The sequence below is a fragment of the Kryptolebias marmoratus genome, linkage group LG6 (assembly GCF_001649575.2).
Source record: "Kryptolebias marmoratus isolate JLee-2015 linkage group LG6, ASM164957v2, whole genome shotgun sequence".
Taxonomy (NCBI): Eukaryota; Metazoa; Chordata; class Actinopteri; order Cyprinodontiformes; family Rivulidae; genus Kryptolebias; species Kryptolebias marmoratus.
The window spans coordinates 11,449,672-11,462,247 of NC_051435.1; the positions used below are offsets into that span (position 1 = coordinate 11,449,672).

The window sequence follows — 12,576 nt, forward strand, 5'->3', positions numbered from 1 at the left end:
CGTTCAAATTGCGACCACGTACCTCGTTGGCCACTTGGTTGCAAACTCTCCGAATTCACCATGACTGCAAAGGCAAATTCAGATATTTTATTGCAATTTTTCCACAAGTTTGAGTCACCAGCTAGTCTCCCAGCAGATAGCTCCTGAAGTCTAAGAACGATACTCACTTTTACATCAGAGTCTACAAAAGTCTTCAGTAACAGCAAAAGAGTTGCTAAATTTGCCCCTTTTTAAAAAAAGAATCACCACTAGAGGGGTCTGAATAGTCGCTAAATACAGTGACAACACTGGCTGTGAGCTCATCAGTGTGGTCTGCAGCATGAAAGACATGATAGTTTTTCAATGTTTTTGATTTAAGTTTTTTGTACATGTATTATCTATGGTTAAAAAATACACAATAAGTATGCATCATTCAATACGTCTACTGCATAATTTGTAATAAATTAGAGAAATTGTGTTTTGTTGCCAACAATTACGAGCTGTTTGTTTAGATTCAGACACTGACGAGTACACTTCAGAGTTACTGAGTTGGTAAAATAATCTCCGGATGTAAACAGAGTCAGAGGAAGAACGAGGGAATCAGAGACAGCAGGTGGAAAGAGAAAAGGTAAAATTCTACTTCTTCTTTAAAGGAAGGGTGACATTTTGGGGAAGGAAAACGAGTGGTGGAGAGGGTTAAAGCAAAAGTTGCAGCTGAGATCATATGCAAATGAGCTGATATTTCAAACAACTGATCATCGGATAGAGCTGTAAACAAAGGTGATGAAGATTTGCTCTTTTCTAACGCAATTTTTTACAAAAAATAACTAAAGAGTCTGAGCTAAATGAACCCCCAAACAATCATTTAATGATGTAGAAATAGTGTTAGAAGCATAAAAATCCAAATCAAAACCATTAAAAAGTCATTACTCTGACTTTAAACTCTAATTCTTCAAACTGAGGTCATTCTAAAAGCCTGACAGGTAAGATACTTTTTGTTCATATCCATAAAACCACACTTCAAAAGATCTGAACTATCACTTTAGCAGTTTCTCCGGGTAGGCTTGGCATCAGGACTCCTCTGTCTCAACATGCTGCTTCCCATGTGGGTTTATCACCTCGCCTCTGCATCAAACTGGTTGGACGGTTTTGTCGCCCGAGCTGGTTTCCAGTCCGCGGCGCGCGCGCTTACGTCACAGCTGGAGACGCGCGCCAGAGGCGGGGCCGCGTCCGTGGGAGGGAGGATCTCGTCTGAAAATCAGCCGATGACTGCTGTAGGGGGACGGACGGATCATCCTGTGCTCATCATCAGTTCACCACAGCCTCCATCCACCGGCGAGCAGCAGCAGGCAAAGATGGCCCCGATCTCCATCAGAACCGTGCTAATCAGCGAGAGCGTGGACCCGCGCTGCAGGGCGGTCCTGGAGGACAACGGCATCCGAGTCACTGAGAAGCAGAGCATGAAAAAGGAGGACCTGATCGCGGAGATCAAGGTAAGCTCGTGCGCCGTTTTCGGTTTCAAGGCAGCAAGTTCCGCCCATTCACGGGGAAGCTGATGCAACTCATCCCCGACTTTCCATCACTGCAGCAGACCTGAGGCAGGAGCACGGTTTTTTAGGATCAGGCTGCGGAGGAAACGTGCTGCACGCTGTAGAGGCTGGAAGCAGATTCTGCAGCAGCTTCAGGGCCGGACTAACGCTCTGCTGTGCTGGGGGCCCCTGGGTCAGATAAAACAGGGGCACCACTAAACCCCCACCTCTCCTCTGGTTGATATGGAGCGTTTGAATAAAGCTGTCACCGTATTTGTTCTGCACAAAGTAAAGTTAAAATCATGAAAACGTGAAAAAAAATTAAGTTTGCTTGAGATTGGGGGTGTAACGAGACAAGACAAGCTTTTAACGATATTTTAAAGAAAGAAGCTGAGCAGACTGCCGTAAATCTCCAACTATATACGTCTCGTTAAAACTGGGCGACCTTCTAACGCAGGGCGTCAAACTCATTTCCAAAAGGAGCCAACATTAAAAACCAGATCTAGGCCCAGTGTTTTTTTTTTCCATAGAAAAATATCTTGTAGCAGGAGATCTCATTACACCCCTGCATGAGATTCTTTTGGCAAAATTAAATTGTGATAACATGAGCCCATAGGTTGTTTTACCTTTTTTTTTGGCCTTCAATGTTTTGTTTCTTGTTGGTGACCTCTAAAGGGCAAAACACACACACATCCGGGTTCCCATAGCAGCTCTTCTGTTGTGTTTTGTTGACAGTTTTGTCTTTTCATGCTTTTGTTGTAGTGCCGCTTTTCTATCAAAACTAAAAATACTCCTCCAGAAGCTACACCAGTGGAAAAAAACAGACTCTGTTGATACAAATGACCAAAAAACTCTAATCAAACTAACAAAAATTACTTGTATGGCCTAGATTAAATGAGCTGCTGATATAAATTCAATAGGAGCTACAGTTGTTTGCTTTTTACGTTTCAGGACTATGATGGCCTCGTTGTTCGATCTGCGACCAAGGTGACAGCTGAAGTTATAAATGCTGCCGATAATCTTAAAATCATCGGGAGAGCTGGGACCGGTGTGGACAATGTGGACGTTGATGCTGCCACCAGGAAGGGCATTATTGTCATGAAGTAAGCTGTGACTTTAGCACACAGGTTTGTTGTGTTGTTCTGCTCCAGTCTAACGTGCTTACGTTTTGCCTCTCTCATCCAGCACACCCAGTGGCAACACAATCAGTGCCGCCGAGCTGACATGTGCCCTGCTGACGAGCCTCTCGAGGCAAGGCGAGCTGCATTTCGGTAAATATCCGTCCTCAAATGCCTTGAAGCGTATTAAAATGTGGGTCTGTTTTCCAGAAATCTGCCTCAAGCTGCGATGTCAATGAAGCAAGGGAACTGGGATCGCAAAAAGGTAAGAGATTTCCATCTACTCCCCATTTGGAGGTGGCACGGAAAGAAATTTCTGTTGCATGACTGGCTCCATTGTTCCCCCAGTTGACAATAACTGAGCATGACACTCGGGTTCGCACCGTTTATACTTTGTCATTGGCTTCTTTGTTGCTTTGTTTCCCTTTCTGCAGTTCATGGGCTCAGAGTTGCACGGCAAAGTACTTGGAATAGTTGGACTCGGAAGAATAGGAAAGGAAGTTGCCACGAGAATGCAGTCTTTCGGCATGAGGGTGAGTGATGGTGCTTTTACGATTCAAGCAGTGGTGCTCTGATCCTAAATCCATTAACGTCTACGTGTGGTGACATCTGGGTGGATCTTTTAGAAGTAGCGGGTTTGAACCCTGCCTTGATGTTGCCAACACAAACAAATATATCTGAGTTTGTGTGTTTTCTGCAACAATCTCTGTAATTCAAGGTTTTGGAGTCTGAAGTTATTTGAAGGAGTAATTTGAAGTATTTAGTCTTGGTGCGTAGGTCACATCGCTCCCCACTCAGTCTGGGTGGTTGTTGTACAGGTACAGCTCCTGAATGAGTCTGAGTCCAAGCTCCAAGGTTATCATGAACTCCGTATCTCTTCAGATGCAGGTCGTCTCATTGATCTGGTGAAAAACCACCGAATTCTTTGTTGCCTACTTCAAGTTCAAGATTACGTGTGGGATGTTGGGGTCTTCGCATCAGGAGGTGTTAATGTCTCGTAGCTGAAGTAGGGGTGAACCAATAATACTAGAGAAAGTTTTTATCAGTAATTTTCAGTCATCTGCTGTTATATTTCCAACACATTGACAGGTTTTTTCATTTCTGTATATCGTTATTTCTAATAAGTCCTGTTACTGTGGTGGTGTCTGTAGATTTAACAGTATAATTTGAGGAGTGATTAGCCACACAATCAAATGTATCCAGACTATCAGAAGAAGCATCAACTCTACCAATCTGGATTCAGTCTGTCAGAAAACTGTACAACCACCTGCAGATGGAGCCACACAGGTCACGGGTAGTTAGCTTGTTAAATAGAATTATCTATTATTTGGTCATCCACCAACCAGCGCCCAGACCAGCACCACGTGCACTGCTTTGTATCTGAAGGAGTCCCATGGTGCAGCTCTCAGTAGCTAATCACACAAAAGCACTAAAGCTTAACTATTATTTTATCCTCCTGTCAGACAATTGGCTACGATCCGATCACTCCAGCTGAGGTGTCAGCCAGCTGGGGGGTGGAGCAGATGTCCCTGGAGCAGCTTTGGCCACAGTGTGACTACATTACCGTTCACACTCCTCTGATGCCCTCTACGGCTGGTGAGCACCGCTGTCCTCGCTGAGTAACAACAAGACGCCGGCTGATGTTGTGGAATTTGCCTTTCACATGTGCTTCTCCCTCAAGGTCTGCTCAACGATGAAACCTTTGCTAAGTGCAAGAAAGGAGTGAAGGTTGTGAACTGTGCCAGAGGGGGCATCATTGATGAGGCCGCTCTCCTCAGAGCCTTGGAGTCCGGACAGTGTGGAGGAGCGGGACTCGATGTCTTTGTTGAGGTACACATTGTTAACGCCTCGTGGGTGCTGTAAGCTATGACAGTCCCAAATTGGCAAAACTAGCCTTCTTTTACCTAAATTAAACAAATCTCATACATACTGGGATCACAGGGAACAAGAATATGCCATAATGAGCCTACCTCACACATTAGCAGCGGCAAAATATCCACCCAACACAGTGGACAAGACAGACAAAAGCTAAAGTGGTCACATTTTCAATGATTTATGAGCTAATATGGCATAACATTCACTTCTATACCAGGTTCTTTAACAATTATAACAATTAATGGTAAAAATGTGGGGTTTCTTGGTTGAATTTGTTTCCCTCAGATATCTATAGTTTGCTACCATTAGCTAAGGATGTCAAGTAGAACCTGCCAAGATGGCGGCACAAATTCTCGCCTCGTTAGCATAGACACAGTGCTGTTGTTGGCCATTCCTGTGTGTTTCTATTTCAGTGGCTGCTGTACTGTTTCTGTTTTCGGATTAGAATTTGTAGATTTTGTGTCGCGTGCGTTTTTGGTCACAGGAACCACCTACGAACCGCTCTCTGGTGGACCATCCGAATGTCATCAGCTGTCCTCACCTGGGAGCCAGCACCAAGGAGGCTCAGGCTCGCTGTGGGGAGGACATCGCCCTGCAGATTGTGGACATGGTGAAGGGCAAGAACCTGGTTGGAGCAGTAAGTCTTCACCCATTGTTTTAACTTTTAACAACACGCCCCTTTAAACCATCAGCTTTATCCATATGAAATATGTTAAATGGGATCTGCTGCAGGACCATTTCATTTTGAATTTTAACACAGAATAGCAGATTTAAATCCAGCAGAGCCCAAAATGTTTTGATCTGGACCCGGAGCGTATGTGGATCTGCTGAACAGAAAATCATCCACTGTCTAATCAATTTCTCTCAGCCCCGAATTGATGACTGTGGAGCATCTGTAAATCAATTTTGTGGTTTATGTCTGCAGGTCAATGCTCAGGTTTTAGCCAGCACCTTCTCCCAGGAGTCTCAGCAGCTGATCAAACTCGGGGAAGCTGTCGGAGCGGTGCTTCAGTCCTGCGGTGTTTCAAAGAAATCGCTCAGTCGTGTTCAAGTCACCACTCATGGTAAAGAAGACCGGTCTAACCTGTTTCTGTAGCCTTGCGGTCTAAAAAAAAGGGGGGGGGGTTCAATTTCTAGAAGGATAAAATTGATGGATGATATTTTTCCTCCCTCTAGTGGTGTGATCATAAAAACAGTATTTAATGCACATGACAGTAATGTTCAAGTGGTTTATGAAGATTAAGATTCTTCTTACCTGCTTTGAAATGTTTCCCTTGCATAATACTGTGGACTGTTTTCTGCAAACCAGGGGATTGCATGAAGTCCTGCACAGGTTACATGACCTCAGCCGTACTTGTTGGACTCCTCAGTCCTGAATTTGAAGGCTGCCCGAATCTCATCAACATACTGGGCCTAGCCGAGGAGACTGGGATCATGGTATGAAGATCAACTCATGACGAACGCACGACAGCGATTTGTTTCGTGTCTAAGAAATCTATTTATTAGAGCTGCCTTTCCAGGTAAATCGAGCCCACTGTGAATCTGACGGGGCAGCTGCAGGCGTGTGCAAGGTGGAGATCGAGACGAACGGCTGCAGCTTCAAGGCGAGCGGTTCCGTGCAGGGAGGCGCTCCTGTCCTGCTGGAGCTGTGTGACAGCAAGTTCAGGCAGCCCATCTCTCTAAGTGGGAATCTGTTCTTCTTCCAGGCTTCTGGGAATCCTCAGCTGCTGTCCTCAGTGGCTGGTAAGGGAACGAGAATCACTGCAGCAAAATTATCCTCTGAAACTGAAGCTTCCTGCATTCATGTGTATGCTTTTCTGATGGGTTTTTTTTAACAGATACTGGTTTTAGATGGCTCTTTGAGCAACTTTTGTTTGTAGAGACAGAGTTTATTCTGTCCAGATTCATGAGCTAATGGCTAGTCTGAGTGGGGCCAAGACCAAAGTAGCTTCCTGCTTCTTTAATACATCTACAGTGATAAAAGTTTCATAGTGGTTGATACAAAGGTTATTTTATAATTCTTTTCATGCATGAAATGTTGTGAAGTTTTTGAAAATGCAGTCGGCAGTAATCCAACTCAATCCTGGCCTTGCTTGAATTAGCCTTCAGCTTGTCAGTCTGATCAGCAATAAACTCTTTTCCTTCAAACTGAGGTCGTTCAAAGTGTTATGCACAACAGGTAAGTTAATAATTGTTCATAACCTTTCCACAGAACCGCATTTCAAGGTATTCTCCTCAGTGACTCAAATATTTTCAGTCATTGCCACCTTGGTGAGCTTCAGGTTTTTAGAGTTACTTTATCCATCAACACCAAAGGTACAATGTTGGAGAAATACTCATTGCTTCGTTTTTTATTCAAGTTTTGAGGAAGATCTGCACAAACTTGGCTTTAACAAAGCAGGACGTGCGTCTAACTTTAAATTACCTGAAGTGGGGACTTAGTGAAAAGACACCTTGGGTTAGCTGCTTCAGCCAAACTCTAAGCTGTATTTTCTTTTCCCCTGATGTTTATCCATGACTGCTCCTAATTTAGATGAAAGGTGGCATTGAGTTATGAGTTTTAAATTGCAGTGTTCAGAGATTCTTCTCCCTTAAATTCACACTCATGCTTTTTTTTATTGTTCTTTGTTTAGGAGTGTTGGCCTCAGAAGGAGTGCAGATTGAGTCTTTCAGCGCTCCCGTGGACCACACCGGGGATGTGTGGTATTGTGTGGGGGTGTCGTCTCTCCTGCAAGATCTCAGTGCCTTAAAGCCTCTGGTTAAGGATGCAGCACAGCTCAGTATTTAAAAGGCGTTAGAAACACACAGCTCCAGGATAACACTTAGTCTATAAAGGTCTTAACATTCTGAAGAGGACTGAATCTAAATAAGCTGTCTTGGTTCTTGTGTTGACAGCTAGCACCTTGTTTTAGGTTTAAAACATGTATTTTTATAACATTCCAGTGTTAAGGTGTCCAATGAGCTTGAATGAAAAAAAAACGAAATAAAATGTTTGTCATGTGCCACTGAGTTTGAACGGTTTCAATAAAAACAGAATAAAGAAGACTTTGAAAATGTTGGAGACTAGTTATCGACTCAAACAGGAGGAAATCAGCCAAATTTCCATCGCAGCCTCAATGAATTCAGAGTATCTGCAGCCAAGTGACCAGGGAGCCATGCAGATGCATTTCATGCAGCCAGTTTGTGAAAACTGTGTTCTAGGTTGTGTACATTATTTCATTACCAATCTCCACCCACATCATATTTTATACCTATGTTGGCAGCTGTTCTCTGACAGTGTACAGATAAAACTCACAAACGTTTGTCCAGAAATGGTTAGAAGACCCAACATATTGTCCACACTGCATTCAGTGTAAAAAAGATATATTGTGAGCTCATCTCCAGATGTATCAAACTTTTAAAGAATCCACTTCATCATGATCCAAGCTTTATTGTACATCAGGAAACCTATTTCAACAGATTTATCAGCTGACTAAAATGGGCTTTGCACAAGAGGATAAAATCAAACCTGCAGGTCTGGATGTTTCTGCTGAACTGTACACAGTTTCTGTAAAGTCAAACTTTAACTCAGTAACTTATTTATTCTTTTACTTTCTTTCTGTCCTTTATTCATCGTTATAATTTATGGAAACAAGAAGATACTTTTACTATTTATTCAAACACACTTATGGAAATTTGTGATGCCAAGTAATGTTGCCATGGCATTTAGTTGTAATACTAATAATAGTAGTAGTAGTTGTTGTAGATAGTTTCTTTCTAAAATTATTAAAGTAAATTATGGATCATTTCAGGTTTATGTTGCAGCATTGTTTCTCACAAATAAGTCACCTGCAGTCGTTGCTCTCAGTTTATGTGCCCATTTAGCAGCAAATAATCAAAAATGTAATCAATGTAAGCTGATAAAGCTGGTTGCAGCACAGTTTCAAACCAGCCCCTATTCAAAGTTCAAGTGGCGTTTTTTTATTATTATTATTATTTTTGTTTTAATCTCGTGAGAAATTTCCTAATCCAGGAATAAGGAGCACTGTGGAGTTAATCCTGGTTAGGATTAGGTAAAGCCACTGAAATACATTCAGGATGCCATGGCAACGGCATGGCCGGAGGTGGGGGGGGCATGAATGGACCAGGTCGGTGGCTATTTCGAAGCTCATTTGGGTCTTATTTGTATTCTGTGAATGAATCTCCATCTGGTCCGTGCGCGCGCGCCACGAGACTGCAAATAGGGGGTTATATTTAGGCTCAGAGAGAAAGAGAGAGAGAGAGGGAGAGAGAGGGAGAGATTCCTCTCTGAATGGCTGCTTGGTTTTGTCAAGGACCTGGACAGTAAGAGTGCAGGAGAGGAGGGGGGATGGGAGGAGGAGGGGGAGGGGGAGGATGGCTGCTACACACAAATACCAAAATAGGATCGAGCTGCCTGCGACCGTCCTGAGCTAAATTGAGGTTCTTGTGTTTTTGGGGGAGGAGAGGACGCAGCGGAAAGAAACGCGGCTTGTTTGTGTCCACAGATGAAGGGTAAGCCCACCTCCAGCAGCACGCTGACTCTCCTCTGACACATTATTTGATATTGACGCGTGTTTCTCCCCCACCCCCCACCGTGTTCAGGCGAGCATGTCTCAGAAAGACGAGGTGTACACGTATGACTTCTGTGATGGAGAGCATCCGGCTGAGCTCCTGGATGCGCTCAGGCGCTTCTACCTCCGCGGCGTGTTTACCGACGTGACGCTGCAGTGCGCAGACTCCGGACAGGTGTTCCACTGCCACAGGGCGCTGCTGGCGGCCCGCAGCTCCTACTTCAAGGTCATGTTCACGGCCGACATGAGGGAGAGGTCCGACAGCGTGGTGAAGCTGAGCGGCGTGGACCGCGCCGTGCTGGGCGCGCTGCTGGACTACGTGTACAGCGCGCGGGTGCGCATCACGGCGGCCAACGTGCAGAGCCTGCTGGAGGCCGCCGACCTGCTGCAGTTCTCCGCCGTCAAGCGCGCGTGCGAGGACTTCCTCGTCCGCCTGCTGGACGTGGACAACTGCCTGGGCATGCACGCCTTTGCCGAGCTGCACCTGTGCGCGCGGCTGGAGCGGGAGGCGCGCAGGGTGATGCTGAGCAGGTTCGCGGAGCTCGCCGAGCAGGAGGAGTTCCTGGAGGTGGGCCACGAGCAGGTGAGCTCGCTGCTGGAAGCCCAGAGCCTCACGGTGCAGAGAGACGACGTGCTGGTGGACGCTGTCGTCAGGTGGGTCGCCCACGACTTGGATAATCGAGTGCACCACGTGACGGACTTGCTGCACGCCATCCATCTGGGTCTGGATGAGATTTACTTCAGGGCCTCTTTGGAGGTGCACAGACCCTACTTGGTGAAACACAGTGGGAAACTAAAATCTATGATTGTTCGGGCTTTGAGGTCTAATGGCAAAGAGATACCTCCAGGCAGAAAACTATCCCCCAGCATGTACATCATAGGAGGATACTACTGGCACCCTCTGTGTGAGGTACACATCTGGGATCCTGTCAGCAACACCTGGGTCCAGGGGAAGGACATGCCCGAGCCCGGCAGAGAGAGCTACAGTGTCAGCCTGCTGGGACCAGACATCTATGTGACCGGTGGCTACAGGACCAACACCGTGGAGGCCCTGGACACCGTTTCACTGTATAACTGTGACTACGATGAATGGACTGAAGGCTCCCCCATGATCACAGCCAGGTACTATCACTGCTCCGTGGCCTTACACGGCTGCATCTACGCCATTGGGGGCTACCGAGGAGGAGCGCCGGAACAGGAGACTGAATTTTATGACCCATTGAAAAAGAAATGGTTTCCTGTGGCCAAAATGATCCAAGGTACGCATGAAGGAAAGAAAGTCCTCTGACCGCTCAGTGTCTTCAGTTCGCTGGTTCGAAACACATTCCTCACACCTCGCTTACTTTTTGCAGATGCCCCTTTCCAAAAAAAACATCCTTTTTTCTCGCATCAAATTTGCCCACTCTCTGGGTGTAAGTAAAAACTATGAAGTTCATGAAAATACTTCATTAAAAAAGAAAATTGGAGGTATAAATGTTGACCTAAAACCTTTACAGCACAGTTGTTTTTTTCTTTTTGTCGCTATAAGACCCGACTGCATTCTTTCCTCTGTAGATGGAGTTTGTTCAGTTGCCACGGAGACGGCTGAGTTGTTATGACAACATCGCAGGGAGTCCGCACTTTGTCACCATCCGCTCAATACCCAAAGATCTCTGCTGCTGCAGCCTAAAGACATGCAGGATCACCGAGGTCGCTAAAGATAACTAAACAAACTCCATCTGTTGAAGAAAACTAAGAGATAAAACTGACCGTGCTCTGAAAAATGTGGAAACTTAAGGACTTTCTCTGTCTTTAGGCAGCTTTTAGCTCATTGTTTTGGTTTCATTTGACTGTATGGCTTGTGTTTCATCACTCTCCTCATTTCCAGCAGCCTAAGGCAGCTGTTTTTAGCTAATAAAACACTTCAAAATCATATATTCCAATACAGAATCAGCTTGAGTAAAGTACTTCAAACTTATAAATCAAATGTCTTTTACTCAGGAGCTGCTGGAGAGATTTAAAAAAGCTAAATCCTGAATCTGATCCAACCCAAATGACTGACACAAGCTAAAGTCTTCATCTTTTACCTGATGGCCATGAGCTCTGCTGGTAATCACAATCTGTGCTGCTTTTGAAGGTGTGGGAAATGCCACCGCGTGCGTAATGGGAGAAAAAATCTATCTAACCGGAGGCCATTATGGGTACAGAGGAAGCTGCACTTATGAGAAAATCCAGGTGTACAGGCCAGATGTGGATGAGTGGAGCATCATCACAACAAGTCCCCATCCAGGTAAGAAAAACGAACCAAAGAAAAAAGGCAATAAAAGCACTGATGTGTTCAGTGTTGATTCCTGAACATTTGAGCCTTGTGTTTTCAGAGTACGGGCTTTGCTCCGTGACGTTAAACAACAAGCTGTACCTGGTTGGTGGACAGACGACAGCGGCAGACTGCTACGACCCAGAAGGGGATGAGTGGAGGCCCATATCCCCGATGAAGGAGAGGAGGATGGAGTGTGGGGCCGTGGTGATAAACGGCTGCATTTATGTAACCGGGGGGTACTCCTACTCCAAAGGGACTTATTTGCAAAGCGTTGAGAAATACGACCCGGAGCTGGACTCCTGGGAGATAGTGGGGACTCTTCCCAGCCCGGTCAGGTCACACGGATGTGTTTGTGTTCATGGTGTCTAGCGGCAAAAATGACTCCCGGAGCATTTTGTTTGTCACCGGTTTTTTACCAGGTGGAGCTGTGTGCTCACAGCAGTCATGTGACGCTGCACGCAGCGAACATGGAAGGCCACTTCTGTCACAGCCAGGAGATATTACCTCAATCATTCACACTCACACCTTGTGACAATTTAGAGTTGCTAATTATCCTAACCTGCATGTTGTTGGACTCTGGGCGCGACCGGAGGAAACTGGAGCTGCGAGGCGCCGTTGCAGATCAATTGTGCCACCGTGCAGCCATAAATGAAAATAATGAAAACAGGTTATAATTAATTAACTTTATACGTGATCTCAGACGACATTGTGAGAGTGCATCCTGGGGATGACTCTCAGCTGCTAGCACACAAAATTTAGCTCGGTATCTAAAACTGACTGAGCTGGTGCCATACTGTGTTGGCTACATTAAATTAGCTGTTATAGTTGACTCCAAATGTCAATGAGTTGTAGAGGTGCAGGCAGTGATCCGTTCAGTGCTTCAAGAGATGTTTGGCTAACAGGCAGCAGTAACCTTAACATTTAATGCCAAAGTTTTAGACTAAGATGTTGCACAGTGTGTAGCATTTTGGAGTATGTATCAGGCATGACTCTCAGCTCCTACCACACCAAATCTCGGTATCTATAAAGCTGACTGAGTTTTAGCCATTTTTGTGTTTTGTAAATCAAAGATGTGTTCCCTATAATTAGGGTTAGGTCCCCAGATTTAAAAAAAACAAACAGATTTATAGTGGACTATTTTCACCATAAGTATTATAAAAAATAAACACAATAAGCATAAATTAATAAAGAATAGTATCACAATT

The 12,576-nt window shown here is 45.0% G+C and overlaps 2 protein-coding genes across 2 annotated transcripts; both read left to right on the forward strand.

The window, feature by feature from the left end:
- Nucleotides 1-1,037: 1,037 nt before the first annotated feature.
- Nucleotides 1,038-7,555, forward strand: phgdh (phosphoglycerate dehydrogenase). The gene is made up of 12 exons (XM_017424412.3): nucleotides 1,038-1,472; nucleotides 2,460-2,611; nucleotides 2,694-2,759; nucleotides 2,837-2,891; nucleotides 3,061-3,159; nucleotides 4,090-4,222; nucleotides 4,308-4,456; nucleotides 4,986-5,138; nucleotides 5,427-5,565; nucleotides 5,811-5,938; nucleotides 6,022-6,244; nucleotides 7,135-7,555. The coding sequence occupies exons 1-12, from the start codon at nucleotides 1,071-1,073 to the stop codon at nucleotides 7,287-7,289; spliced, it is 1,854 nt and encodes a 617-aa protein (XP_017279901.1). The 5' UTR covers nucleotides 1,038-1,070; the 3' UTR covers nucleotides 7,290-7,555.
- Nucleotides 7,556-8,476: 921 nt separating this feature from the next.
- klhl23 (kelch-like family member 23) lies at nucleotides 8,477-12,576 on the forward strand. The gene is made up of 4 exons (XM_017424414.3): nucleotides 8,477-9,013; nucleotides 9,104-10,331; nucleotides 11,189-11,341; nucleotides 11,430-12,576. Exons 2-4 carry the CDS (start codon nucleotides 9,110-9,112, stop codon nucleotides 11,738-11,740), a joined length of 1,686 nt encoding a protein of 561 aa, XP_017279903.1. The 5' UTR covers nucleotides 8,477-9,013; nucleotides 9,104-9,109; the 3' UTR covers nucleotides 11,741-12,576.

Excerpts from the sequence above, each read along its gene's own strand:
- phgdh (XM_017424412.3), top strand. The coding sequence starts at position 1,071 with ATGCTGCTTCCCATGTGGGTTTATCACCTCGCCTCTGCATCAAACTGG. Across the intron at positions 2,892-3,060 it reads GGAACTGGGATCGCAAAAAG|TTCATGGGCTCAGAGTTGCA; the intron begins GTAAGAGATTTC and ends CCCTTTCTGCAG. Across the intron at positions 5,139-5,426 it reads GCAAGAACCTGGTTGGAGCA|GTCAATGCTCAGGTTTTAGC; the intron begins GTAAGTCTTCAC and ends TTATGTCTGCAG.
- klhl23 (XM_017424414.3), top strand. The coding sequence starts at position 9,110 with ATGTCTCAGAAAGACGAGGTGTACACGTATGACTTCTGTGATGGAGAG. Across the intron at positions 10,332-11,188 it reads TGTGGCCAAAATGATCCAAG|GTGTGGGAAATGCCACCGCG; the intron begins GTACGCATGAAG and ends CTGCTTTTGAAG. Across the intron at positions 11,342-11,429 it reads CACAACAAGTCCCCATCCAG|AGTACGGGCTTTGCTCCGTG; the intron begins GTAAGAAAAACG and ends TTGTGTTTTCAG.